At 39.3% G+C, this 27,690-nt stretch overlaps 1 protein-coding gene across 1 annotated transcript in view; it reads left to right on the top strand.

The window, feature by feature from the left end:
• The window catches only part of AK5 (adenylate kinase 5), a 121,874-nt gene that overhangs the window by 47,179 nt on the left and 47,005 nt on the right, over positions 1-27,690 (top strand). Inside the window, exon 7 of the mRNA XM_060773755.2 lies at positions 20,201-20,291. Within this exon, the coding sequence (XP_060629738.2) occupies positions 20,201-20,291 (91 nt within the window). The remainder of the gene's footprint in view (positions 1-20,200; positions 20,292-27,690) is intronic.

Here is a 27,690-nt window from a genome sequence, read left to right as displayed (position 1 = left end):
AATTCGAGTGCAAGGAAAGCCTTTCAACATTACAGTGATCCAAATATATGCCCCAACCACAGCTGCTGAAGAAGCAGAAGTAGATCAGTTCTATGAGGATCTGCAGGAACTACTGGATAATACACCAAAAAGAGACATTATTTTCATTACAGGAGACTGGAATGCCAAGGTGGGAAGTCAAATGACAACAGGGATCACAGGCAAGCATGGTCTGGGAGAACAAAATGAAGCGGGACGCAGGCTGATAGAATTTTGTCAGGAAAACTCGCTGTGTATAACGAATACTCTCTTCCAACAACCTAAAAGACGGCTTTACACATGGACCTCACCAGACGGTCAACACCGAAATCAGATTGACTACATCCTTTGCAGCCAAAGGTGGCGGACATCCATCCAGTCGGTGAAAACAAGACCTGGGGCTGACTGTAGCTCAGATCACGAACTTCTTATTGCCCGATTTAGAATAAAACTAAAGAGATCAGGAAAAATACACAGACCAGTTAGATATGATCTCACTAACATTCCTAGCGAATATACAGTGGAAGTGAAGAACAGATTTGAAGGACTAGATTTAGTAAACAGAGTCCCAGAAGAACTATGGACAGAAGTCCGAGACATTGTTCAGGAGGCGGCAACAAAGTACGTCCCAAAGAAAAAGAAAACCAAGAAGGCAAAATGGTTGTCTGCTGAGACACTGGAAGTAGCCCAAGAAAGGAGGAAAGCAAAAGAAAACAGGGATAAGGGGAGATATGCCCAGTTAAATGCGCAATTCCAGAGGTTAGCCAGAAGAGATAAGGAACTATTTTTAAATAAGCAATGCATGGAAGTGGAAGAAGACAACAGAATAGGAAGGACAAGAGACCTCTTCCAGAAAATTAGAAACATTGGAGGTAAATTTCAGGCAAAAATTGGTATGATAAAAAACAAAGATGGCAGGGACCTAACAGAAGCTGAAGAGATCAAGAGAAGGTGGCGAGACTATACGGAAGATCTGTATAGGAAGGATAATAATATTGAGGATAGTTTTGACGGTGTGGTGAATGAATTAGAACCAGACATCCTGAGGAGTGAGGTTGAATGGGCCTTAAGAAGCATTGCTAACAACAAGGCAGCAGGAGACGACGGAATCCCAGCTGAACTGTTTAAAATCTTAAAAGATGATGCTGTCAAGGTGATGCATGCCATTTGCCAGCAAATATGGAAAACACAAGAATGGCCATCAGACTGGAAAAAATCAACTTATATCCCCATACCAAAAAAGGGAAATGCGAAAGACTGCTCAAACTTCCGTACAGTGGCCCTTATTTCTCATGCCAGTAAGGTAATGCTCAAGATCCTGCAAGGAAGACTCCAGCAATACATGGAGCGAGAGTTGCCAGATGTTCAAGCTAGGTTTAGAAAAGGCAGAGGAACGAGAGACCAAATTGCCAATATCCGCTGGATAATGGAGAAAGGCAGGGAGTTTCAGAAAAACATCTACTTCTGCTTCATTGACTATTCTAAAGCCTTTGACTGTGTGGATCATAATAAATTGTGGCAAGTTCTTAGTGGGATGGGCATCCCAAGCCACCTTGTCTCTCTCCTGAGGAATCTGTACAAGGACCAAGTAGCAACAGTCAGAACTGACCACGGAACAACAGACTGGTTCAAGATTGGGAAAGGCGTACGGCAAGGCTGCATCCTCTCACCCAACCTTTTTAACTTGTATGCAGAACACATCATGCGATGTGCGGGGCTGGATGAATGCAAAGCTGGGGTGAAAATTGCTGGAAGAAACATTAACAACCTCAGATATGCAGATGACACCACTCTGATGGCCGAAAGCGAGGAGGAGCTGAGGAGCCTTCTAATTAAGGTGAAAGAAGAAAGCGCAAAAGCCGGGTTGCAGCTAAACGTCAAAAAAACCAAGATTATGGCAACAAGAATGATTGACAACTGGAAAATAGAGGGAGAAACCGTGGAGGCCGTGACAGACTTTGTATTTCTAGGTGCAAAGATTACTGCAGATGCAGACTGTGGCCAGGAAATCAGAAGACGCTTACTTCTTGGGAGGAGAGCAATGTCCAATCTCGATAAAATAGTAAAGAGTAGAGACATCAGACTGGCAACAAAGATCCGCCTAGTCAAAGCCATGGTATTCCCTGTAGTAACCTACGGATGTGAGAGCTGGACCTTAGGGAAGGCTGAGCGAAGGAAGATAGATGCTTTTGAACTGTGGTGTTGGAGGAAAGTTCTGAGAGTGCCTTGGACTGCGAGAAGATCCAACCAGTCCATCCTCCAGGAAATAAAGCCCGACTGCTCACTGGAGGGAAAGATACTAGAGACAAAGTTGAAGTACTTTGGTCACATCATGAGGAGACAGGAAAGCCTAGAGAAGACAATTATGCTGGGGAAAGTGGAAGGCAAAAGGAAGAGGGGCCGACCAAGGGCAAGATGGATGGATGGCATCCTTGAAGTGACTGGACTGACCTTGAGGGAGCTGGGGGTGGTGACGGCCGACAGGGAGCTCTGGCGTGGGCTGGTCCATGAGGTCACGAAGAGTCGGAGACGACTGAACGAATGAACAACAACAACAACAACAACAAGCATTCAACTTGTCAAGCAGGGTTTTAATTTCCTGTAGGCTTTGTTAATATGCTCCCTTCTGCAACTTCATTTTAGCAGGCTGTGCTCAACTCGGAATGACTTCTGATGCTTTTACAAGGTTGCATTTAGCATTATGTCTAGGCCATTGTGTTACTCAAGAGAAAAAAAATAATGTTTCTGCTAGGATGCCCATATCAATTATTTAAGAAAAGCTTAAGAAATTCTCTGCTGAGGCCATGCAAAGAAGATAGCTTAAATTGTAATGAAATGAACCTCCATTTCATTTTCTCTAAATAAATTATATTTCATTTCTGCAATATTATCATGCCCAGTCTGGACTGAGTTTTGCATTCCCAAGGTTGCAGGGTACAATACTGTATATTCGCCTATAGATTGACAAAAATCATTGCAAAAACTCTGGGCCAATTTATACATAAGTCAGTGCTGGAATAAGGAGAAGGCAGCAACAAGAGGCAGAGATGGGAAGCTCCCATCCTATTAGTCTACTCACTTACTCAAACCGAGAAAAAAAAGCCAGCCCTCCATTCTTTCTCACCTTTTTGCATTCTAGCACAATGGTTCTCAACTTGGGGTCCCCAGATGTTTTTGGCCTACAATTCCCAGAAATCACAGCCAGTTTAGCAGCTGTTAGGATTTCTGGGAGTTGAAGGCCAAAAACATCTGGGGACCCCAGGTTGAGAACCACTGTCTAGCACATTCATCAGCAACGTGGGGGGGGGGGGGGGTTTGAAGAATGTGATGCACCCACCATTTGGGGGCACATCTACACAGACCACTTAGCACGAAGGGCCAGCAAATCACCTCTGTGGCAGCTAAATGGTGCATGGAGCTAATTTGGGGCAAAATCAGCTAATGTGAGCCAAAGCTGCTAAAGCAGCCTTGGGTCGCATTAACCAAAGTCAGGTTATCCCCCCAAACCTGGGGCAAACTGCAACTTTAGGCCCATGCAAGTAGTTACTCCAGTTTTGAGATGTTACTGGCCAAAACTGTTTACATGCCCATCCTGTGTTCCCCAAGCTCCGGTGGCCCATAGACAGAGGATGGCACTCACAATCTTCTCACGTTCTCCTCTTTCCAGTGACCAACATGTGGGACATGGGTCATGCCAGTCACTTGGAATGATACTGGGTGGAGCAACAAGGCTATCAGAGAAAGAAAGGGTGTTTCTTCCCCCCAACTCCCCATGTTGCCTGGCACTTCAACAAACATCACTCCAAACGATAAGTGATCAACATGACCCATGTCACACCCACTGGTCACTGGAATAAGGGGAATAGGAGTGAATTGTAGCTGTGGCAGTCTGAATTGGCCTCAGGATTAGTGGTCAGTGCAGAAATGCCCTCAGTTGTTTGATGTGGAGTGGAATGGTAGTAGATGTTTTAATAAAAGCTTTCTGCACAAACCTCTCTGCATCCTTGATATTGCAAGCAATTGTGCCATATCTTCCTGTCTTGATGGAGATCCTTTTGTAGTTATGGAATGATGCATGTTTCAGTCTGACATTTAGATGGATTTGGGTTATTTCTGTAATAGAGGTCATTTTTATTAAGTGCAGAAAGGCCTTTATAGTAAGTCCCTATTAAAAATGGCAACTGTAGCCTCTCTGCAGGTAGGCATATTAAGTAGGCCCTTAGTAAAAATTATTACTACCATTCCGGTCCACTTCAAATGCCCCAAATTGTGGCCATACTACATTCTTCAGGCTCCTCCACATTGCTGCTGAATTTCACTTAGCCAGGGCATAAAACATTAGGGAGACATAATGGGGCAGGAGCTTCTTGCCTCGGCCTCTTTTCATTGCCTTCATGCTGGGTCCCTAATAGAAACAGATTGCATTCCTTTCTCTGTAGTACATCCCCATTTTTTCAGGCTGCATTTCATTGTTTTTCTTCCTTTACCTATCTGTATTTGTAGTTTTAGACCAATTTTGCACATTCATCCCATTGTAACACCTCAAGTAAACAGAACCCCTTCTTCTCTTGAGCTCCCTCTCAGAACGTTGCCTCTATGGCACCATTTGCATCATCATAGTTGCTCTATTCCAAGTTTTCACAATCATGTAAACAATTGTAACTACTACCAATTTAACTGGCTGATTCACATGATAGTTTCTCAGTGTGATTGTATTGTACCCAGTACATCATAAAATGCTGAAAATTGGTATTTGAGCCTAACATCACAAAAGAATTGTTGTGTAATAACAATGCAAATTAATATCTCAGTCCTATAGTTTCTTTTAATTGTGTGTTCGTCACTATTTATTGTCATTGCAATTCTGTATACATTAACCTGGGAAGATGCACTATGAGCTCTGTAGAAATTACCTCTCAGTAAACATTTTATGGCCATACTTATAGTATAGTCAACCTTCTGCTGTGTTTATCATGTTTGTCTGTTGTGATTTCCATCCTATAATGTCAATTGTGTTGTTTTACAAAATAATTCTGAAGTAATACAATTTTCCATTTTTTTCCAATGTAAAGTTTTGTCCCAGCAACCAAGGCATTAATATTCTTTTTTGTATTATTCTCCCCAAAAAAGGTCTAATATATTTCCTGTGTTTAATAAATCAGTTCTTCTTGTTGCTTTAAATCTGTATCTTGCTATCAGACCACATATTTCACAAACTGAAGAACCCAAACAATAATACAACCATAGATCTACATTGAATGGGGTCATCTTGAAACCCAACAACCCAATCCAGAAAGGGATTAATTTGGGGAACAAGGGCAGGGTGAGTGGCAGGATTCCTCAGAATTGGAGTTTGGAAGCAGCAGTCTGAATAAAGGGATTTGTCACATATTGAATAAAGGTATTTTTGTATGTAAGGACCCCCCGGTGGTGCAGTGGGTTAAACTGCTGAGCTGTTGAACTTGCTGACCAAAAGTTTGGCAGCTCGACTCCAGGGAGCAGGGTGAGCTCCCACTGTTAGCCCAAACTTCTGCCAACCAAGCAGTTCAAAAGCATGCAAATGTGGGTAGATCAATAGGTAACACTTCTGCGGGAAGGTAATGGCTCCTCATGCAGTCATGCCAACCACATGACCTTGGAGGTGTCTACGGACATCTGTGGAGGTGGTTGTTGTTCCGCTTCAGCCTTTTCAATTGATTGGTCTGCTTGAGAGATTCACAACTGGTTCTTAAACTTAAAAATAGCCCGAAAAAAACCTACAACAACCCGGTTCTTAAACTTTCCAACTTGTGTAAGTCCTGTTCAATTATACTGGTGGCTCTTGTTGTTCCTGCTATCCATTATTCTCCCCACTGCCCCCATTCTGCCCCTTTCCAAATAATATCAAGGGATTTTAAAGTGGGTAGCTAGCTCCATATTGTTGGGCAGCCCCCGCAATTTTGCATTTTGGACCCTCAGAGTTCTCAGTTGGGTAATAAAGGCTTTTTCCCAACACAGATAAACTGACTAACAAACCTATTCCTCCCCTTCTCCAGAGGAGGCACTAGGATAAACAGCATTCTGGGCAAGGAAAACATTTGGCCCCTTGCCTTCCCTTTTTCCCCTTGTTGTATGTATAGTGTTTGTTACGAAATACCATATCTCAATAGCAATACAACAAATATCAAAAATATAAACTCTTCTGAATGTTTGTGCTTATGGCTCCCACTCAGGTCAGCCCTGCTCTCTTGCTAATATAGGAACCCATTTTCCAGCATTTCTGTTTCTTTTCGATCACTTGGCTATACTTTTATTGAACAAAGTGGTGGTAATAAAGCTACCCATTTTCTAGAGAAAAATGCCCTTATATGCATTCATTTTCCCCTCCTATATTCGTTGTTGTTGTTGTTGCCTATCACACCCTCATTTTTGCCTATTACAAAATGCAGACAACAAAGTGGCAATTTTCTTCCATTCTTCTATTCTATTCAGCATTCACACAATTGCTAATATTACTATGACAGTATGACAGAGTTACTTCTCTTTGATTCCTTCTTTCTCTCCTCTGTATTTTCTTCCAAGCTAAATAATTTTGTCTACCATTTCTTAGGAGACATATAAACTCTTTGCAGCAGTTTATATGTCTTTGTGACTTTCTGGCATTTAATCTTCCAGAAGCTCCAGCCAGCATGGCCTACAGTCAGGATTCTGGAGATTGTAGTGAAGCTTCTGAAGACCCAGTTTTAGAAAATATCATTGAAAAGAGGTGGTCAACATAGGACTAGGTATCATGTGATTCTCCAAAAATGTTGGTGGACTACAAGTCTGAGGAAAAAAATATCATTAGCCTGGGTTGTTGTAGGTTTTTTGGGCTGTATGGCCATGTTCTAGAAGCATTCTCTCCTGACGTTTCGCCTGCATCTGTGGCAGGCATCCTCAGAGGTTGGGAGGCTTCTGGAACATGGCCATACAGCCCGAAAAACCTACAACAACCAGTGATTCCAACCATGAATGCTTTCGACAATATATCATTAGCCTGGTTTGATGGGAAATGTAGGACAGCAAGATTATTTAGCGCACTTCAAAGATCTTGTATAGATAGGTAGTTAGATTAGATAAATAGATTTGCCCAGCATATCTATTTATCTAATTGGAAAAATAATTGTACTGAAGAGGTTTCTCCTTTAAATTGTATATTCTTTATGCAGTTTATAAATCAGTTTTCAACACACCTCTATTCTCACTCAGTTCTAGTAAAAATACACTGTTACATTGGTTCTGACTTCTAAATTTTATTAAGAGCGATAGCATGACTGTCAAGCTACTGTAAAATTATACTTGTCCACCTCCACAGTAACAATCATAAGGACTGTAGTAACTAAATCCAATCTAAGTACTCCTCTTTTCAATACTTAACAATGTTATTTACATATCTGCATCCTTCCCACATTTTTTGCACCTCCGGATGTTGTAAATTGCAGTTGTAAATGTTGTTTTGAGAGAGGAGTTAGTACCAGCCTCTTAAAAGAGTCAGTGATTAGATCACTTCTGGAAAAAACCAAAACAAACCTGAGCCCAGCAGTTAAAAATGATACGCTGGTTGCTGGCATTCCCATCATGATCAAGGGGCAATTCCAAATCAGGATTTGACCAATAGCTACTTTCTATTTAGGAGAAAAATCCACCTCTGCCTCCAATTGGCCAGGCTCCCCCACTGTGGAGATATTTCTCAGCAATCCCTACAGAATGGGATGATTCAGCCATTTGAAAAGAATACCAAGAAAAGAAGCTACCTTGGTTAGCTTTTAGGGTGACCTATACTGATGGCTGGAGAGAAAAGCATTATCCAGTTAGTTCTCTTCTTGGACCCTTCTACATAAGTTGCAACGTCTTGGCTCTGCATTTCTCTCTCCTCAGCTTTAGTTCCTACACTATTTTCACAATCCTTTGTATTAGTTTTTGGGTGGAACATAAAAAAAAACCCTAAGGCCAGCATTTTGCTAGACTCGTTTTTTTTTTAGCAACAGAGCTACAGAGAATAGAGGCTTGGGAATTGTCTGGTAATCCTAGGCTGAAGCAATCCAAAAAACAGGCATCTTTAGCACCTGCATTCAGCTGTATCCATATACCAGCAGTCCAAGAGACAACAGAAGCTATTGACCGACTTAAGCTTCACCGGAAAGAAGATTGAAACAGTTTAGAACCATCGTTTTGCACCAGAGGCAGGAAACTTTCAAAGACTCCAGAGAGATGACTGCAACCAGCAAAATCTCTTTTTGTAATGTATTGTTTCAAATTCTTCTATAATAATCCCGGGTGGAGTTAACCCTTTATTCATCTTGTTTTCAATAAACTTGTTTTGGTTATCTTTTCACCTTTCCTAAAGTGCCTCTGTCTGCTAAGGGTTTTAATCTTAACAGAAGGTATGAGATACCCCCTGAGTAAAGCTAGAAACTATAGTTTTTCCCAAAGGCTTGGACATGCCATTACTGATGGATGGAGAGGAAAGCATTATCCTGTTGTTCTCTTCTTGGACCCTTCTACATAAGTTGCAGCTTTCCAGACATTATTTCACAGACACAAATATTCTTACATGAGAATAGGCATCTTCTCTTCCTTCACACAAATGGAAAAATGTGGTAATATACCAGCTATAACTCTAGTTGAATTGAGATAGCCTTGCAGGCCTTAATTGGACTCTGTTTACCTCCCGACTGAATTGTTTGAAATGTATTTTATATGGAATGCCTTTGGAAAAAGCATCAAGAAATTTCAGCTATCCCTGAACAGGCTGTGTAGTTTATTAATAGGAATTGGCCAATATTTTCACATTCTCCATCTGCTTTGCCTGCTCAATTTCTAAACTCAATTGAAAGTGCTAATTTTGACCCTTAAAGCCCTCTAGCATTTCTAGATTACCTGAATGGTTCCCTTCTTTTATATTTCCGTTCCTTGACCCTAAGGGGTCCAGAACCCAATATGCCCCTGAATTTTTTTGAAGCAGAGGGCTTCAAGAGAAATCACCTTTTCAGAGTCCTTGATCCATCTGCAGAACATTCTTCCAAAAGGCACATTTAGAACCTACATTGTGATCTTACAGTGGCCTCATCTACACTGCCATATAATGCAGTTTGCAACTGATTTATATTTCACTGTAGATGGGTCAGTGTCAGGTAAGAAGTTCTCACTTTCTCTTGGCACTTTAGGAATTCTTTTTAGTAGTTTTAAATTTTCCACTGTTTGGTGGCAGCTGTGTTTTGGGTTTTTTACTTTTGGTTTTATTGTTTGTTGCTGGTTGTTTTACCTTGCTTTTATCTCATCTGTATATATTGTTTGTAGTCACTGGCATTTTATTTGTAGTCATTTGTAGTCTAATAAGGTACGTCTTCTGATGAAACTACAGTACTTCTACCATTGGCATTTCAGAGTGGTGGGGAAAGGTTGATGTAAAGTCTTGGCACTGCCTTTTCCTCTCCTCTGCTTTAGTTCCCCCTGTTTATAGGCCTTTCCAATAGTGTAGATAACGTCCTTTGTATTAGTTTTTGGGTGGAGCTTCAAATCCCCCCTCAGAGGCCAATCTTAGTTGGTCTATTTCATTTTCCTGTATAGAGCTTTCTTGCTGGACTCCTCCCTTTTCTACAATCACTAGAGGCTTGGGGCAGTGACTGGTAATCCTAGGCCAAGCAATAAAAAACAGGCATTCTTAGCACCTGCTGCATTTAGCAGTATTATTATACCAACAGTCCAAAGGACAACAGAAGTTTTTGGCCAGTCTAAGCTTCACATGAGAAAAGATTAAAACAGTTTGTATGCAACAACTTATATTCCATCACTTTACACCAGAGGCAAACGACTTTCAAAGATTCCAGAAAGATGACTGCAACCAGCAAAATTTCCTTTTGTAATGTATTGAGTTACCTTATGATAGTCCGGGGTGGAGTTAAACCTTTATTCATATTGTTTTAGTAAACTCATTTGGTTATCTTTTCACCTTGACTAAAGTGCCTGATATCTGCTAAGGGTCTTAATCTTAACGGAAGGTATACAGAAAGCCCCTGAGTAAAGCCAGACAATATAGTTTTCCCAAAGGCTCGAGTGTGCCATCACAGTTGATTTCACTGCCTTTGCTCTACAATCCTCTTTGAACCTCAAATTCTGTACTAAGGACAGGTTTTGAGCAACACAGAAGTAGAAGGTCCATCAACCAGTGTTACTTTGGTCAAGTTTTTCATTTGTCCACCATACTTGGGCTATGAGCTATTTCAAAATACAATAAATGAAAAATAAATTAAAGCAAAAGGTGACGAAAAGACAATGCGCATGAGCCAGACAAAGCGAGTACTTGAAATTCTCAATTTTTTAAAATCGGAGCACTTTAAGAATGTGATTTTCTCCTCCACGTAAAATCAGGGATGTTAAGGGGTTCAAATCAGCATGAAATTCCCTGTTGTTTAGCAAAAGGGACTCTTCAGTTAGGAAGTCAAACACCTTCTTGCAGTGAAGTGGTTTCTTCCAGAACAAAAACAATATTCAGACACAAAGCTGTTGGTTCCAACTGGAAGGGTTTTATTTGTTAAGTTGCAGTAATAGTACAAATGCTAACAATTGTTTCTAATGTACATTTGATTGTTACAGATAGTTTTTAATAAATGAAATTCCATCAATATGAGCAAAGTACAATGAAGTATATTGTCAATCTGTGTTAGAAATTTTTAGATTCGGGAGATGGTTTTGCTTTACTTGTGACGAAGTATTTGTAAGTTTGTCTTTTAGTTTAGTCTGGTTTAATGTCTTAAGATAGGAAATGTGTACCTTGCATTTTAAAACTGAGGAGCATACCATGTGCTGCACTGCATTGTTCTTTTTTCAGGAGTGTGAGAGTTATGTTAGATTCATTGCAACTAAAATCATAATGCAGAAAACAGGAAATTAGAAAATTCCAGATTTTGGAAAATTAGAAAGTTGATTTTATTTTATTATTAATATTGGTTTTTTACAGGAAATTAACGTATTTCCTCTATGGAATTTTCTCTACATATTTTACTGTATTTATTACCATTGTTATTACATTTCTTATTTTACTCTATTTTTATTATTACATTTATTATTTTACTCTTATTTTTATTGTTTTTATTACATTTATTATTTTACTCTATTATTCCTGCTATTATATTTCCATTATTTTACATTATTATTATTATTATTATTATTATTATTATTATTATTTTCATTTGAACTTATCAAATTTACAAAATTGCAGAAAGAAGCAGCTAATAGTTTGTAGCAGAAGGGTTAACTACCCATGAAGAAAACCTGAATTTTAGGTAGATGAATATTTTGCTTGAAGGTAAAAAGAGGGAAACATACTTGTCATTTAGGTAAATTTATACACCGAATAGCCTGTTTCCATGATTTATAATGCAATTACATGATGATGCAATTCGGTATGGCAGGGAGTTGCTCTTATTATGGTTATACAGGTGTAAGTGAGCGAATGAAGTAGATCTCTTCCTTTGCATTACTTCTTTAGCACTACTTTTGGTTCCGGAGGTACAAATAATATGAGAAAAGTTCCTGCACCACAAAAAAATAGACAGAATCTTTAAACATGTTTAAGCAAACTTTTTATTCAAGACTAACAAAGTGTGTGTGCATAATGAAACAATCAGATCAGTAAAGCCTTACGTAATCCTTTAGAGACAACTTGAAGTCTTCTTCCAAAATAACATTCAGGAATGTTTTTTCTTTCACTAGCCTCTGTCATAACTTTTTATTTAGTGGCCACATTTTAGCTTTTTTGTTGGGTGCAGCTGGTTCGCTAGGCTAATCTGCTTTCTCCCTTTCTCTCTCTCTTTCTTTTGCTGCTGATACGTGATTTTGGAGGCAACTGCTGTTTACTTTACCTGTTGTAAGGACATGGTTACAATGCGATTGGTTACAGTAGAATCGTACTTTTCCCCAGCTCAAGTTTTGTTGTATTGTTTATTGCAGAAAGCATGGAATAAACACAATAACAATTAAATTCACCACGAACCAGGGTTTTCCTGGTTTGGGGCGAATGGTTTCATGTTTGCCTAGGAAGTCATCTGGATGGCCCCCTTTTAATTGCGGGAACTCCCTTGTTAAAGGGGCTGTCTGGATACCCACTTAGATAGCTCCTTTAAAATCTGGAATAAAACCCAAAGCAGACCGACCTTGCTAATGACAGAGAAGCTCTCAATACTCCCAGTTGGTGAGCCTGATACTGTTTTGGATGTCTTTGTCTCTCTGGGAAGCTATTGAGCAGCAATGGTAAGAGCAAGCTGCAGATTAATTGATAAAGCAGCCATGTGAACATCATTAAAGTCTGTACTGTGTATGTTGGCTTGTTTAATTATTGTAGAGAAAGTACTTTGTACAGTGCGTTGGACTTTCATCCTGGTTATCTCCAAGTATTTGGGGAAACAAGTGACACTATTAGAGAATTGCTGTTTTTATAGACTACCGCTTGCCATATTCTTAAACGAAGGCTTAGGGACCAAATTTTTAATGATATGGCTCATTAGGATACTATCTTCACTTAAAAACATTTTGAGTAACTTTCCCTGAGAGCCCATACTGCTGACAGAGTGCTACCCTAGATGTGCCATTTGTCTGGTTTAATTTCCTCAGACTTAGAAAAGTTGCTCCAAGTATTCTGCAGAGAGTATGGGCAAGTGCTGCAAAATCCAATGCTAGTCTGCTTATTTATTTACTTATTAATTGTCACAAACTGAGGATTCAGACTATTTAGAGAAACTGTGGCAAGTTTTACTACATTTGCCATTTTATTCCAACTGACATCCTTGCCCATGAGATTTCCATATGAAGTTCATGTCTATTATGGTTTCAGGTGACAAGCAACTTCTGTATTGCAGAACTGGAAAAAAAAAACTTTTTTTTTAAAAAAAGTAGAATTTATTTGGCTGAGAATTCATTCAGGTTGGAGAAAATGAGAGGAGTAAATAGATTTTGTCTGTCAAAGATGCTCAGCACACCTGTCATTAAATTCTGAAAGGCAGTTAAAATCCCGTTATAAGCCAGATTGACATCCTGGCCCTCCTCCCTTATTTCAGCATCTCCTACTAAGTAATCGCCCACTCATCACAATGTAAACCTTCTCATTAGTCACATGTTAAGCCCACAGCAAGAGAGCTTCCAATTAAACATAGCGGTTTCATTTGTTTGGTGGAGGGGTTACAAAGTAGATTTCATTTTGTGCTCATTTTGTTTAAAAAAAAAAGGATGGCAACACATTTTATTTTCCCTTAAATCAGTAGATTAATAAACTGATTTGAGTCAGCTAAAACCCAAAATATAGTGTAAAAGAGGGATGAAATATAAATAAAATGGAAGTCCACATATGGGGAAAAGGATGATGGGGGAAACAGGAAAAGAGGAAAGTACAAGAAAAAGCAAAAATTACAAGTAGTCTATTAAAAAATTATACTAGGGGTTTTTTGGTGGTTTGTTTGTTTTTGTTTACCAGAACTCCTTATCAGACTAAATCATATAACAGTAGAGGGCAGGGAAGGGAACAAACGAAGAGTGCATCTACACTGTAGAATGATTGCAGTTGACACCACTTCAAGTGTTTTGGCTCGGTGTTATGGAATTGTAGAAACTCTAGTTGTTAAAGGTCTTTAGCCTTCTCTTCCAAAGAATGTTGGTTCCTCACCAAACTATAAATCCCTGAATTCCTTCCATATCATTGGACCAAGACACTTAATGTGGTGTCAAAGTGCATTAGTGTAGATCAGGCATGGGCAAACCCAGGCTTGCAGGCTAGGAGCAGCCCTTTGACCTCTTCCCTCCGACCCCCCTCTACCTCAGCCTTCCTCTCAGCATGCTGACACAGCAGCCCGCCATGTCCCCAAGCTGAGAGGAGAGCCGAGGCAGAGACACGCTGCCGCCGAGCGCTTACCAGTAGTATACATCTTCTCCAACAAACCTGGAGAAGGCAACCTGCCTCCCCCTGATTCAGAGGAGAACCGGGGAAGAAATATGATGCTGGCGGGAGCCCTCTCACCAGCAGTGTGTTTCTCCTCTACAAGCCTGGAGAAGGTGACCTGCCTTCCCCAGACTCAAAGGAGAATCAGGGAAGAAACACGGCACTGGCGAAAATGCTCTCACCAGCACCATGTGTCTCCTCCTCTTCCCCATCCCAACTCTTGCAGTTCTTCCAGCCCCTCCACTTCCAGAACCACAAGGCGGCCCCGGGGCAAAAAAAGCTTGCCCATGCCTGGTGTAGATGCACCCAACAGTGTAGATGCACCCTAAGAAGTCCTCAAATTTGGCCAGTGAACAAGATAGGTAACTGTATTATAGGTAATTTGGAAAAGAGAAGTGTTTGTTGGAAAGAAGAAACATTGAATTGCTGAGGTCTTAGTGTATGTAGGATAGTCAGTTGTAGAAGTCAGTTTTATTTAATCAGTTGAATCTACCTTGAAATAAGTGTGCCTAAGACACCATGCTAGGCTACAATATTATGATTACCGACCTGGGATTTATTAAACTCACTGGGAATTTAGCTTTGATGAAACAAGCCAAGGGCACTGCTGTTAGTTCAGGCTGCTCCTCTGCCACATAATTTTACTTTTCTCTTCAAACAGAAGGACAAGAACACAGAACAGAAATTTGCAATAAAAAGCCTTCCCTATTTCCTCAGTTCCTTAGTCTATTTCCCCCTAAAAAAACAATTTGGATATTTTGCTTATATCTTGCCTTTGAAAGTGAGACGAGGAAACAAATCTAATAATGTGAAAGAAAGGAGGAATAAAATGTAGCCACAGGATAAATGCCTTAATGCATGTGGAATTGGATAGGATATTCAGACAGCAGACAAAAAGAGAGAATTAGTGATCCATTGACAAGAGATAAGAGGAGAGCTACTCGGAAGTGATTCAATATGAATGTATAAAGAGAGAGAAGCTGTTAGGTTTCTACATTACCTTAATCAACTTTGAAGGAATTATCCAAGGTGCTGAAACAGTTTCCAAAATTGATTCAGCATAATGGAAACCCCACTCCATAGAATAATATATGACCTATGAAAATTGACCATAGGCCATATTAAAATTCATAATTTGGGCCCCAAAACCTGCCCTCGTCTTATACATGAGGTCAACTTATACATGAATATATATGATAGGTGGTAGGGTATGGGGTTGTTGTTGGAGTTAAAGAGCTCCCCCCCCCACCGCCACCCGAGGTGTCCACCCTGCATTAAAGGCTCTAAGAAAAGTTGATCTATACAATCGCCCAGTGAATATGTAGACTGCAAAGGTCACAGAAGTGCTTGGGCACTATGAATAGAATACTGCATTTTATAGTTTTTCTATTTATGTTTACAGTTACATTGCCCAAGCTGAAGAACTCGATGCATCGCATAAACAAAGCAGAATTGTGATGGCACGCCTGAGCCTTTGGGAAAACTATATTGTCTGGCTTTACTTGGGGGCTATCTGATACCTTCTGTTAAGATTAAGACCCTTAGCAGACAAAGACACTTTAGGCAAGGTGAAAAGATAACCAAATGAGTTTACTGAAACAAGATGAATAAAGGGATAACTCCAGCCAGGACAATCATAACATAACTTAAAATAATACGTTACAAAAGGAGATTTTGCTGGCTACAGTAATCTCTCTGGAATCTTTGAAAGTCTTTTGCTTCCAGTGTAAAGCGATGGTTATAAACTGTCTTCTTTCCTGTGAAGCTTAGGCTGGCCAAAAGCTCCTGTTGTCCTTTGGACTGCTGGTATAAAAATATTGCTAAATGCAGGTACTAAGAATGCCTGTTTGGATTGCTTGGGCCTAGGATACCAGGCAATCTCTGTAGCCCTGCTACAGAAAAAAAGAGGATTCCAGCAAAGAGCTCTGTACAGGGAAATGAAACAGACCAACTAAGACTGGCCTCTGGGGGGAATTTAAGCTCCACCCAAAAACTAATACAAAGGAAGATGTCTACACTAATGGGAAGGCCTATAAACAGGGGAAACTAAAGCAGAGGAGAAGAGAAGGCAGAACCAAGATTTCACAAGAATGACATTTTGCATACATATCACAGATTACATGTCCAAGTTCACATGCACAGATAACATGTCGAATCTGTCCTTAAGTTTTTTGTGCTGTTAGATAACTATCTGATTTGTTAGCTGTCATGGTGATTTCAAATCAAAATATCTCCATGGGAACTATAGCAGACAATTTTAACTGCAGAAGACAGTTATTAGCAGAAGCTGTATACACATTTATATTATCTCCATATAGGAAGGACATCAGGACAGAATGGATACTAACTTTGTATAATTTGCTGCTGGTGCAGAGATGGTTATTAATTGAAATTGATATAAAATAGGTTTAAAAACAATCAGAAGATAATTACTAGGTATTAATTATGATATCCATATAAAATTTACTAGTTTAAAGGCAAAATGCAACTGAATATAAGTGATACTTGGAACAATTACTGTTTTTGTTCAAGAATTGTTGACACATTTTGATCTAGACACATGTGGATCAGGAGTGAAGGCATGTGGCTCTCCAGATGATCACGGACTTCACATCTCAGCAATCTGGTAGTCAACATAGTCAACGGGGAAGAATGCTGAGAGTTGCAGTTTGATAACATCTGTAAAACTGCATGATTTCCAAACTTGATATAGCAGCACCCTGTAATAGTGGCCTCCAGATGACACTTTTGCAAAAGAATGGCTCATTGTTTTAGATTTCACACTCTGCTTTTTCAAAACAAAGCCGGGCTTCATGAGATAGATTAGGCTTGGTCAAGTATTTTGTGGAATGCTAAGAGATGAAGCCTGCTAAAAGTCTGGATTTTGTGGAGCTTGCTCTTTGGATTAATATAGGAAAGAATATTAGTCCCAAATAAAGAATAACCGCAGACTGTGAGATTTTCTGCCAAATCAAGCAAGCTGCCATTTAAACCATTCCAATCTTGGTAGTTAAGTCAGATAGAGAATTTATAAGCATAGGCTCTGAAGAGGTTTTCATCATTGCTTAAAAACTAGGGAGTCTATTTATTGCCTCACATAAGGAGGAAGAAAACTATCAACAATGAACAATACAGTGCATTGTAAGATTAACAGCCCGATCCTATGCATAGTTGCTAGAATTTTCCTACTTTTCTTCAATGAATGTGCTGCCAAATAAATATGCATATGATTATAGCTCTGGTTAAAAATATGAAGTTGGTCAAGGGGTAAGCAATAGCATACGTATCAGTCAACTCCTTGTTTCTCTCAGTTATGGAAAATTACTTGGGAATTTTATATTCATTGCTAGACAGAAGGAAGGGGGTGGGAATAGAGCTAGATTCTATCACTTTGAATTAAAACTGCGCATACATTATTTTCAGAGTAATTCTTCCATTCATAATAGCTATTTAAAGTGCTCTTAGTACTTTGAAAGGTTTGCTCTTTTCACATTGTGATATCCAGCTGTGTGCCATTGCAGCCCTCTTACCTGTGTTCCAGATAGGCTTGGAAACATCTGACCTCCACCCGGCATCCCCTTGACCTCTCCCCCCCCCCCCCACCCGCTTCAGCCAAATAAAGGCTTTCCACAAATCTCAGCTTGAGAATATTTTGTACGACCACAGCGTTGAATATTTTGTTTGCATCATATGATAGCAATGACAGTTCCACCCACTGCATTTCCAAGCTGTTAACACAACAAAATGTGGAAAGGTCAAGGGGAGGGAGGATACTTTTGCAAGGCATTACAGTAGCCAAACTTATTTATTTAATTACTATATTTAAGGAGACCCCGGTGGCACAGTGGGTTAAAGCGCTGAGCTGCTGAACTTGCTGACCGAAAGGTCACAGGTTCGAATCCAGGGAGTGGTGTGAGCTCCCACTATCAGCCCCAGCTTCTGCCAAACTAGCAGTTTGAAAACATTCAAATGTGAGTAGATCAATAGGTACCGCTCTGGCGGGAAGCTAACAGCGCTCTATGCAGTCATGCTGGCCACATGATCTGGAGGTGTCTACGGACAATGCTGGCTCTTCGGCTTAGAAATCTAGATGAGCACCAAGCCCCAGAGTCAAACACGGCTGGACTTAATGTCAGGGAAAACATTTACTTTAGTATATTTATATCCCGCCCTTCTCGACCCTGAAGGGGACTCAAGATTTATACATGAAGAGCTTTGAATACCATAGAATTACTCTGGAGGACCTACAAAATGTTAGAGAAATGTTCCCTTGGAGTTTCTGGTGTGATTCTATGGTCCTGAAGTTCCACCAGAGTTTTCTAGGTCTTTTAGAGCAAGTCTATGTTATGTTTCAGGTTGGAAGTGCAAGATATTGCTCATTTCAACTAAGAAAAATAGGGTTACTGATTATTCATAAATCATATTACATAAATTATTTATTTGTTTGCTTCATTTATATCCCACCTTCCTCACCCCGCCAGGGACACAAGGCAGCTTACAACTCTGGCAAAATTCAATGCAGTTTAAAAACATTAATATATATCCAGTTAACTAAAATAATTAAACACATAAAACACATAGAACAAGCAGATTAAAACATATAAAGTGCATAAATTCTGTTCATCCATCATCCTTGCTCATAATCGTTATTCAGACTGTGTCGGAATGGTATAACTTATATGTCTTTAGCTTTTTATCTGAAAACCAGAAGAGATGGGGTGCGCCTGATGTTGCTGGTGTGGGAGTTCCACAGCTGAGGGGCCTTCACTGAGAAGGCCCTGTCTCTTATCACCACAATCGCACTTGCGGGGGGGGTGGGGGGTGGGTGGAACCGAGAACAGGGTCTCCCCATCCGATCTTATTTATTTATTTATTTATTTATTTATTTAAGAGCATTTCTATCCCATTCTTCTTGCCTCCAAAGACGGCTACCAGCAGGCACCATTCGGTGCCGAAAAATACACAACATAATATTCACTTTACTTACATTGAAGACAGTAATAAATAATTTGCCATTTCATGACATCCTCCAAATCAATCCATAGCCATCAGTTCAACAGTCCATTAAAACCATCTTCACTCTATTGCTGTCAGCTAAAAATCATCCATTAAAACCATCTATTCTGCGGGTGCTTGATCCCATGACCAGAGTCATGAGGGAGGGGGCAGATGTTATCTTGTTAGGGAGGGCATTCCACAGCCGAGGGGCCACCACTAAGAAGGCCCTGTCTCTCGTTCCCACCAGACGTGACTGTGATGGTGGCGGGAGCGAGAGCAGGGTCTCTCCAGACGATCTTTAGGTTCTTGGGGGTTCATAGAGGGAGATAAGTTCAGACAGGTAAGCTGGGCCAGAGCCGTTTAGGGTTTTATAGGTCAAGGCCAGCACTTGGAATTGTGCTCGGAAGCTAATAGGCAGCCAGTGGAGCTGGAGTAACAGGGGAGTTGTATGTTCCCGGTACCCTGCTCCAGTGAGCAACCTGGCTGCTGAGTGCTTCTGAACAGTCTTCAGAGGCAACCCCACGTAGAATGCGTTGCAATAATCTATACGGGATGGGAAACCCTTGTTGGCTCATGAGAGGACATGTGTTTGGACAGGTAAGTTGGACCAGAACCATTTAGGGTTTTATAGACCAAGGCCAGCACTTTGAATTGTGCTCAGTAGCAAACTGGTAGCCAGTGGAGCTGATGCAACAAGAGGGATGTCCTCTCTCTATACGCTACACCAGTTAGAAATCTGCCTGCCCCCGTTGGACTAATTGAAGCTTCTGGGCCATATTTAAAGGCACCCCACATATAGCATAAAGGGTGCTGGAGGGGGTCCCTGGTATAAAATGTGAGTTTTGAGTATTTTAATTAGTAGTTTTAAAGTTCAAATGTAAATGTTTTGAATCTTTTATAAAATATCCATTGTAATGGAAAGAGACAAAGTAAGGATTTATTGCAGGTTAAAATGAGAGACTATCTGACACTTTATAACAGGCCCCATTGTTGTCAGCTACTGTTATCTGTTAGGGTTGTTGTGAGAATAGAATTACTGGTAGTAGAGTTTGTCACTGTAACGCATAGTGACCTGTAGATAAGATCCATTATGAATGTGAATAGTAACAATATTTGAACATGCAGATGGTATTAGCATTACAGTTGTCAGTGACATGACTCAATGACATTTTTTTTGCTTATTAAATATTATGCCTGGCTCCCCAGATATCTGATTGTCCTTTGTTTTGTTATCAGTTTGATGCAGATAGAGATGAGGAAGAAGTATTTCGTGACATAAGCATGGCAGTTGACAATAAACTGTTTCCTCTTCAAGAACCTGTAGCAGGTAAGATGGTGATCGTTGTTGTATTTTTTCCAAAAGAGGTCCAGCTTTGTTTCCATAAAATTACATATTTTCAAGCTCTCAGAATCCATGTTGTTCTAGGTACAATTAAAAATAGTGAAAAGCAGTATGTTTTTTCAAAGTAATTTAAAAATTCTCAAAATTCTGTTGGAATAAAAAAAAGTTTTTGTCTACCAATGAAGTGACAACAGGAGGGAAGCCTTTAGCTTTTCTCAGGAAGGGAGTTCCAGAGCCCAGGGGCAGCCCATGATAATAACCTTTCTCTTATACCTACCAGATGGGCCTTAGAGGTGGTGGGACTGAGAAAAATCTCTCCGGAAGATCTCAGGATATATATACCGGCTCATATAGGGAGATGTGTTCCGTTGGATAGCCTGGACCTAAGCTATGTGGACTTTATGGGTTGAAACCAGTAAATTGAGTTGTATCTGGAAACAGACCATAAATCTGTGGGAAGGACGTACATGGTCCTTGTAACAAGCAAAATATTTCTGATAGAGTAAAATATTGGTTCTGGATCTGTCCCATGTACCACCAAAAAAAGAATATTTCTTGGTCATATATTGCATTAATTGCATTTATAAATTGATATCCCAGGTCCAATTCTTTTGTTCATAATTTAAAGAAATCCCAATTCAAATTATCAAATGCTTTTTCAGCATCGAGAGATAGTAGGGCTAATTCTTTTTGATTGTTTGTTTCCTAATATTCAGTTACGTCAATAATATTCCTAACATTGTCTCTCAATTAGTGTTTCAGTAGCAAACCCGTTTGTTCCTCCTTGATCCAATCATTTAGGAAAGTTTTTAGTCTGTCAGATAATATGTTAGTAAATATTTGGTAACCTGTGTTCAAAAGTGAGATGGGGCTATAATTTCTTACTTCAGTAGGGTCCTGATTTTCTTTATGGAGCATAGTAATTGTGGTCATCTTCCAAGATTCTGGGACCTTTTGTTGATTCAATATTTGATTCGTCAATTTCTTAAGGTGTAGGGTTACTTCTTCTTCTAGAGCTTTATAGTATATAGCTGTTATTCCGTCTGGTCCTGGAACTTTGTTTATGTCCATTTTTCTTATCACCTTTTGTATTTCCTGACCATTTATTTCTGAATTTAGGATTTCTCTCTGCTGATTCATGGTTTGTTTGTTTTTTTTGTAAATTCTGTTCTCTTAAGAACTTTGTGATGTACTCTTTCTTTATTTGATCTTTCAACTATAGTTTTTACTAAAATGTATTGAATTGATTTCTTATTTCTTGACTACTGACCGAAAGGTCGGTGGTTCATATCCGGGAGTGGGGTGATCTCCCATTTGTCAGCTTTTCATGTGGGGATATGAGAGATGCCTCCTTCCATGGGATGGTAAAACATCCTTGTGTCCCCTGGGCAACATCTCTGCAGATAGCCAATTTTCACACCAGAAGCAACTTGTAGTTTCTCAAGTCGCTCCTGACACACACACAAAAAAAAAAAAAATCAGCAGAGCAGCCTACCACATATTTTATTCAAGGCAGCTACTTTGCTATATAAAAAAATGTGAAATGTGTTAGAGTACCATCGTATTAAAATGCAACGATGCATAAGAAGTGGGGAAAACATTTAATGAAAAGCTGTTGTTGAAGGTGATCATCTATCACTTCTACCTTTATTGCCCTTTTATTTATGCAGCTGTTCATATAAATCAGGGGGAATTGATCAAAGAGTAAAATTTGGAAAACGTGAATGAAAAGATGAAGAGTCAAACTAATTTTTGTTTACTCAAAGACTTTGGTAAAGCGGTATTTTAACTCAGTTAATTCCACTGGCTATACAATTTCTCCTTTAAGTATTTCCAAATTTAAACTTCCATCCTCTCTCTGTCTCTCTGTCTCTGTCTCTGTCTCTCTCTCTCTGTCTCTGTCTCTGTCTCTCTCTCTCTCTCTCTCTCTCTCTCTCTCTCTATATATATATATATATCATGCCAGATTTTGACCTATTCCTGCAAGAGTCTTTGCAACATACAGTCCGGTAGCAGATAGATGGAAAAAGACATTTATAAAGCAGAACTAGGTTTCGTGGGCAATAATATATTCTTATTCATTGTTGCTTCCTACCACGTAATAATAATAGGTCTGTTGCTAAGGGCAACACCTTGCCATGAAAGTTTGTACTTTAGGGATTCAGCACTTTTTTTCTATTAGAAATACCTGAGCAAGAAAATGAGAGAGGTTGTTTTTTCATTCCAAACCCAATCCTTAATAATTTGTTTCTTTAAGAAGAAACCGTTTCACTTTATCCTTAATTTCATACCTCTTTTCTGGCATGTTGTGCTCAAATAACAGATGGCTTGTAAGCTTTCTATGGATCTTATCAGCTCACATTTCATAACACCTAAAAGACATATGAATAGACAGTCATGCTCCTGCAGATGATATTCCTTCAAACTCACCCAAATTAGGTAGAGTTTAAAACATTGCTTCCATTGAAAGAAGACAAATGCAAAATACTCCACTTAGGCAGAAAAAAATGAAATGTAAAGATACAGAATGGGGGACGCCTGGCTCAGCAGCCGTACGTGTGAAAAAGATCTTGGAGTCCTCACGGACAACAAGTTAAACATGAGCCACAAATGTCATGTGGCGGCAAAAAAGCCAATGGGATTTTGCCCTCCATAGATAGGAGTATAGTGTCTAGATCCAGGGATGTCATGCTACCCCTCTATTCTGCCTTTATCAGATCACACCTGGAATCACACTGTGTCCAGTTCTGGGCACCGCAATTTATGGAGGATGTTGACCAGCTGGAATGTGTCCAGAGGAAGGTGACTAAAATGATCAAGATTCTGGAGAACAAACCCTATGAGGAGAACTGGATATGTTTAGCCTGCAGAAGAGAAGCCTGAGACATGATGAGGGCCATGTTTCAAGATGTGAAGGGAAGTCATAGGGAAGGGGGAGCAAGCTTGTTTTCTGCTGCCCTGGACACAAGGATGCAGGACAATAGCTTCAAACTACAGGAAAGGAGATTCCACCTGAACATTAGGAAGAACCTGACTGTGAGAGCTGTTCAGCAATGGAACTCTCTGCCCCGAAGTGTGAAGGAGGCTCCTTCTTTGGAGGTTTTTAAACAGAAGCTGGATGGCCATCTGTTGGGGGTGCTTTGAATGTGATTTTCCTTCTTCTTGGCAGGGGGTTGGACTGGATGGCCCACGAGGTCTCTTCCAAATCTATGGTACTGTGATTCTAAGAGTATAGTCTACAAACACAAAAACTTGCTGTGGTTTAGGAAGACATAATTAAGCTTTTTTTTACTGTGGATATAAATACACATAATGTTTGTTTATTGATTTATTTATCATATTTGTATACCCCCTTTCTCAGCCCGAAGGCGACCCAAGGCAGTTTACAGTAGGCAACAATTTGATGCCCCAGTACCATAAAATACAATTAAAAGCATTAAGTATATAATATAAAAAACCATACAAAAACTATACAAACATATATCATCAGTGTCTCCTTACTAATGTTAGCAAGTGTTGAGTTTTCCTGCATTTCCCAAGATGAATCTGGAAGGACATTGATAGAAGGATGAGCATGAAAGAGGGTTACTTCCTATTTCTGTTCATGCCTGATTATTTCCATCCTGCAAACCCACCTTTCCCTGAGGCTGGCTGTTTGTATGTTTTTCTCCCAGGTGGGCTTTTTTTAGAGCCAAGTTGCAGAAAGAGGAAGAGCGGAGAAAAAAAACTGGGTGGCTTTCTGTCAGCTTGACCTACTGCACAGTGTTGTTCTAAGAATAAAACAGAGAGGAGGAGAGCCATATACACTCTCTTAATGGAACAAGAGGAAAAGCAGTAAACGCAAGCACTGAATGATTATAATATCATGAAGGAACAACAGAAGCAATCACAAGCAGGCAGGGAGGGGGAAAGCACATATCTTGTACAAACTATTCTTCTTGAAATTGCCCCTTTTCATATCTTATTCTTTTACTTCAAAGAAAAAATGAAACCTATAATAATAAGCGGCGTGCCAGACTTTGATTATTTTAATGGTGTTTTAATTTTGATGATCTATTGTGTAATTTGTTTTTAATGATGCTCATTAGCCACCTTGTCCTCTAGTTTTAGTGGAAAGATGGGATGAAAACCATTAAGAACAAGAATAAATACGTGCATTTGCTGTGTCACTGTAGAAATGCATATATGGACACACACTTTCTTTCTGATATATGCTTCCGTCGTCACCCTATTTGACAGGAGCATCATCCAAATGTATTTTAATGTATATTTCAGCCATTTACAACACATCTTAAATGCTATAGAAAAGTACAGAAACACTGATGTCTTCAAAACTGTGTGAACGTTCTTAAATCCAAAATTATATCCCTCTCACCACTTTTCTGTCCTATACCTAAAAAAACAACTATTATTTTGGGTTGCTGTAAGTTTTCTAGGCTGTATGGCCATGTTCCTGAGACATTCTCTTCTGACATTTCGCCCACATCTATGGCAGGTATCCTCAGAGGTTATGAGGTCTTTTGAAAACTAGGAAAATTGTGTTGATATATCTGTGGAATGTCCAGAGTGGGAAAAAGAACTCTTGTCTGCTTGAGGCAAGTGTGAAAGTTGCAATTGTCCACCTTGATTAGCATTTAATGGCTGGTTGCTGCCTGGGAATCCTTTGTTGGGAGGTATTAGCTGGGCCTGATTGATTCTTGTCTGGAATTCCCATTTTTTGAGTGTTTCTCTTTTCAACTACACAGAGAAGCCATTGAAATCCACAAGCATGTGGACAATTTCAACAGGAAAGAGGAAACCATGAACATGAACAAAATCTGGCAACCAGTGTTTAAAAAAAACTCTAAAATTAGGACAGTAAATAAAGAACAATACTCAGAAAACAGAGAAATTCCAGACAGGAAACAATCAGGGCCAGCTAACACCGCCCAACAAAGGATTCCCCCAGGCAGGAAGCAGCCAGGCTTTGAAGCTGTAAGGCCATTAAATGCTAATCAAAGTGGCCTATTGCAACATTCACACTTGCCTCAAATACACAAGAGTTCTTTCTCTCAACCTAGACATACCACAGATATATAAACCTCACTTGCCTAGTTTCCAACAGACCTCAGAACCTTTGAGGATGCCTGCCATAGCTGTGGGCAAAACATCAGGAGAGAATGCTTCTGGAACATGGCCAGACAGCCCAGAAAATTTACAGCAATCCAGTGATTCCGGCCATGAAAGTCCTTGACAACTATTAATTTTCCAAACAATGAGCACAATCAGATGTAATAGCATGACAGCATTCAACTCTGGTATCATTTATCACATGCTTGTCAGCCAAGATGACAGTATATAATAGTAACATAAATTGCAAAGATCTTATGATCGTCCTTGTTAACCATACGTAGCATCAATTCAGTATAATCAGAAGACACATTTTGTATTTACAACAGGGTTCAGAACTAATGAGATCTGAGCAGAGGTGCCAAGGGGCAAAATCCAGTGTTAGTGCTGCCTAATATTGAAATGAATTGCATCATTTGTCACCATTTGCCTGCATACTGTTGACTTCAACAGATTTCTCATTGAAGTTAACATAGTATTTATCCCATACCCATGGGATAATTGATTCTACATTCAGATGTCTAGTACTCCTTTCTAGTAAAGCCCCAAAAATGTGCCTCCTTTTAACCCACATGTCTTTACCCCGATAGTGGGATAGAGTACATTCATTTTCCATCTCCAAGAGCTGACTCATTGCAAAATATTCAAACTCCCACCATAATGGGCAAATTAAAGAAATATGCTAGTTATGTAAGTGTATAGAAAATGGGTGAAATTACTTAAACTACTGAATCTAGATAGTCTTGTAATTTTCCACCTATCTTTAAATAAAAATGCACTGTAACAGTCCATTCAGACCAGAGTTGTTGGAATTACTCCTTTGAAATATCAGAAGCCCAAGGGGGTCAAGTAATCTGGGAAAGAGCCACTCCAGTTCCTTTTATTGCTAAATAATTGACTGAAACTCAGTTCAAACTAAAAATGCAATGTCTTTGTTGTTAGATATTTGTTAAGATTGGACAGCCTGCTCAAATGTCAGGACTTAGAATACTTCGTGTTGTACAGATGGAGAATCCCTTATTTAAAATGGTGGGGGCTAGAAGTGTTTTGGATTTTGAATTTATGGAATATACTTGAGTATAACTGCGTTTTTCAGCCCTTTTTTTAGACTGAAAAAGTCCTTCTCAGCTTATACTCTAGTCAGTTATTTATCATTTTACCTGATTATTATTATATTTATTACATTTATTATTTTACTCTATTTATTATTATTAATATTACATGTATTATTTTACTCTATTATTATTTTATTACTTTTATTATTTTACTTTCTTTCTTATTATTGGAAAAATATGTAAGCACATTTACATTGAGAAGGTTAGAATAATAGTTTAATCAGAGTTGGGCAGTCTTATCTTAAATTACAGTTTTATGTAAATACTAGCCATCCCCTGCCACGCGTTGCTGTGGCCTAGTCTCTGTATATGTGTTTTGTATGTGTATGCATGTGTATATGTGCATATATGTGGCTTTGCGCATGCATTGTATTGTATTTTTTATTTATATTTTTGGCTTCTAAAGTCTCTTTTGCTGTGTTTTTCAGTGTTTTTATGGGTGATGGTCACTTGTTTGCCTGATAGCCTGTGTTGGCCTGTGTCCAAATGTGGTGTCAATTCGCCCAGTGGTTTTTGAATTATGTTAATCCCACAAGTGAACGTTACATTTTTATTTATATAGATTCAAAAACATTTAACCTACTGATGCCTCAATTAATGTAATTGTATTGGTATCTATTTTTACTTTGAAATTTACCAGTAGCTACTGCATTTCTCACCCTTGGCTTATACTTGAGTCCATGTGTTTTCCCAATTTGGGGGGGGGGGGGTGAATTAAACGCCTCAGTTTATATTCGGGTCAGCTTATATTACAGTATATACAGTATATATATATATTAGTTTTGGAATACTTCTGTTTGAATATATGTACATAATGAACTATCTTGGGGATGATACCCATATCTAGGCATGGAATTATTAATGTTTCATATACACCTTATACACTCACTGAATACAAACCAAAGAGTAGAAATACTATTTTTTCTGGAGCAATCTTCTTCAGGTGAAGTTGCACAAACTCTCATTTTTGTCGATATAGCAATGCAGTCTTTACAGTGTTAGGTAACAAAAGCTTTCATTAGGATTCATAACTAAAGGGCTATTTCGAATATGACTCAACTCTGCTTTAAGATTAGACATTTTTGTCACATAGGAATATCTACAACTATTCAGTAGTTATGGAAACACTTGCTTTCTTCCTCCCAGCAGGTTTCTATATC

This window comes from Anolis sagrei, chromosome 4 (assembly GCF_037176765.1).
Source record: "Anolis sagrei isolate rAnoSag1 chromosome 4, rAnoSag1.mat, whole genome shotgun sequence".
NCBI lineage: Eukaryota > Metazoa > Chordata > Lepidosauria > Squamata > Dactyloidae > Anolis > Anolis sagrei.
Note: the sequence above shows the minus strand (reverse complement) of the source record. Positions and strands in the feature narration are given on the sequence as shown.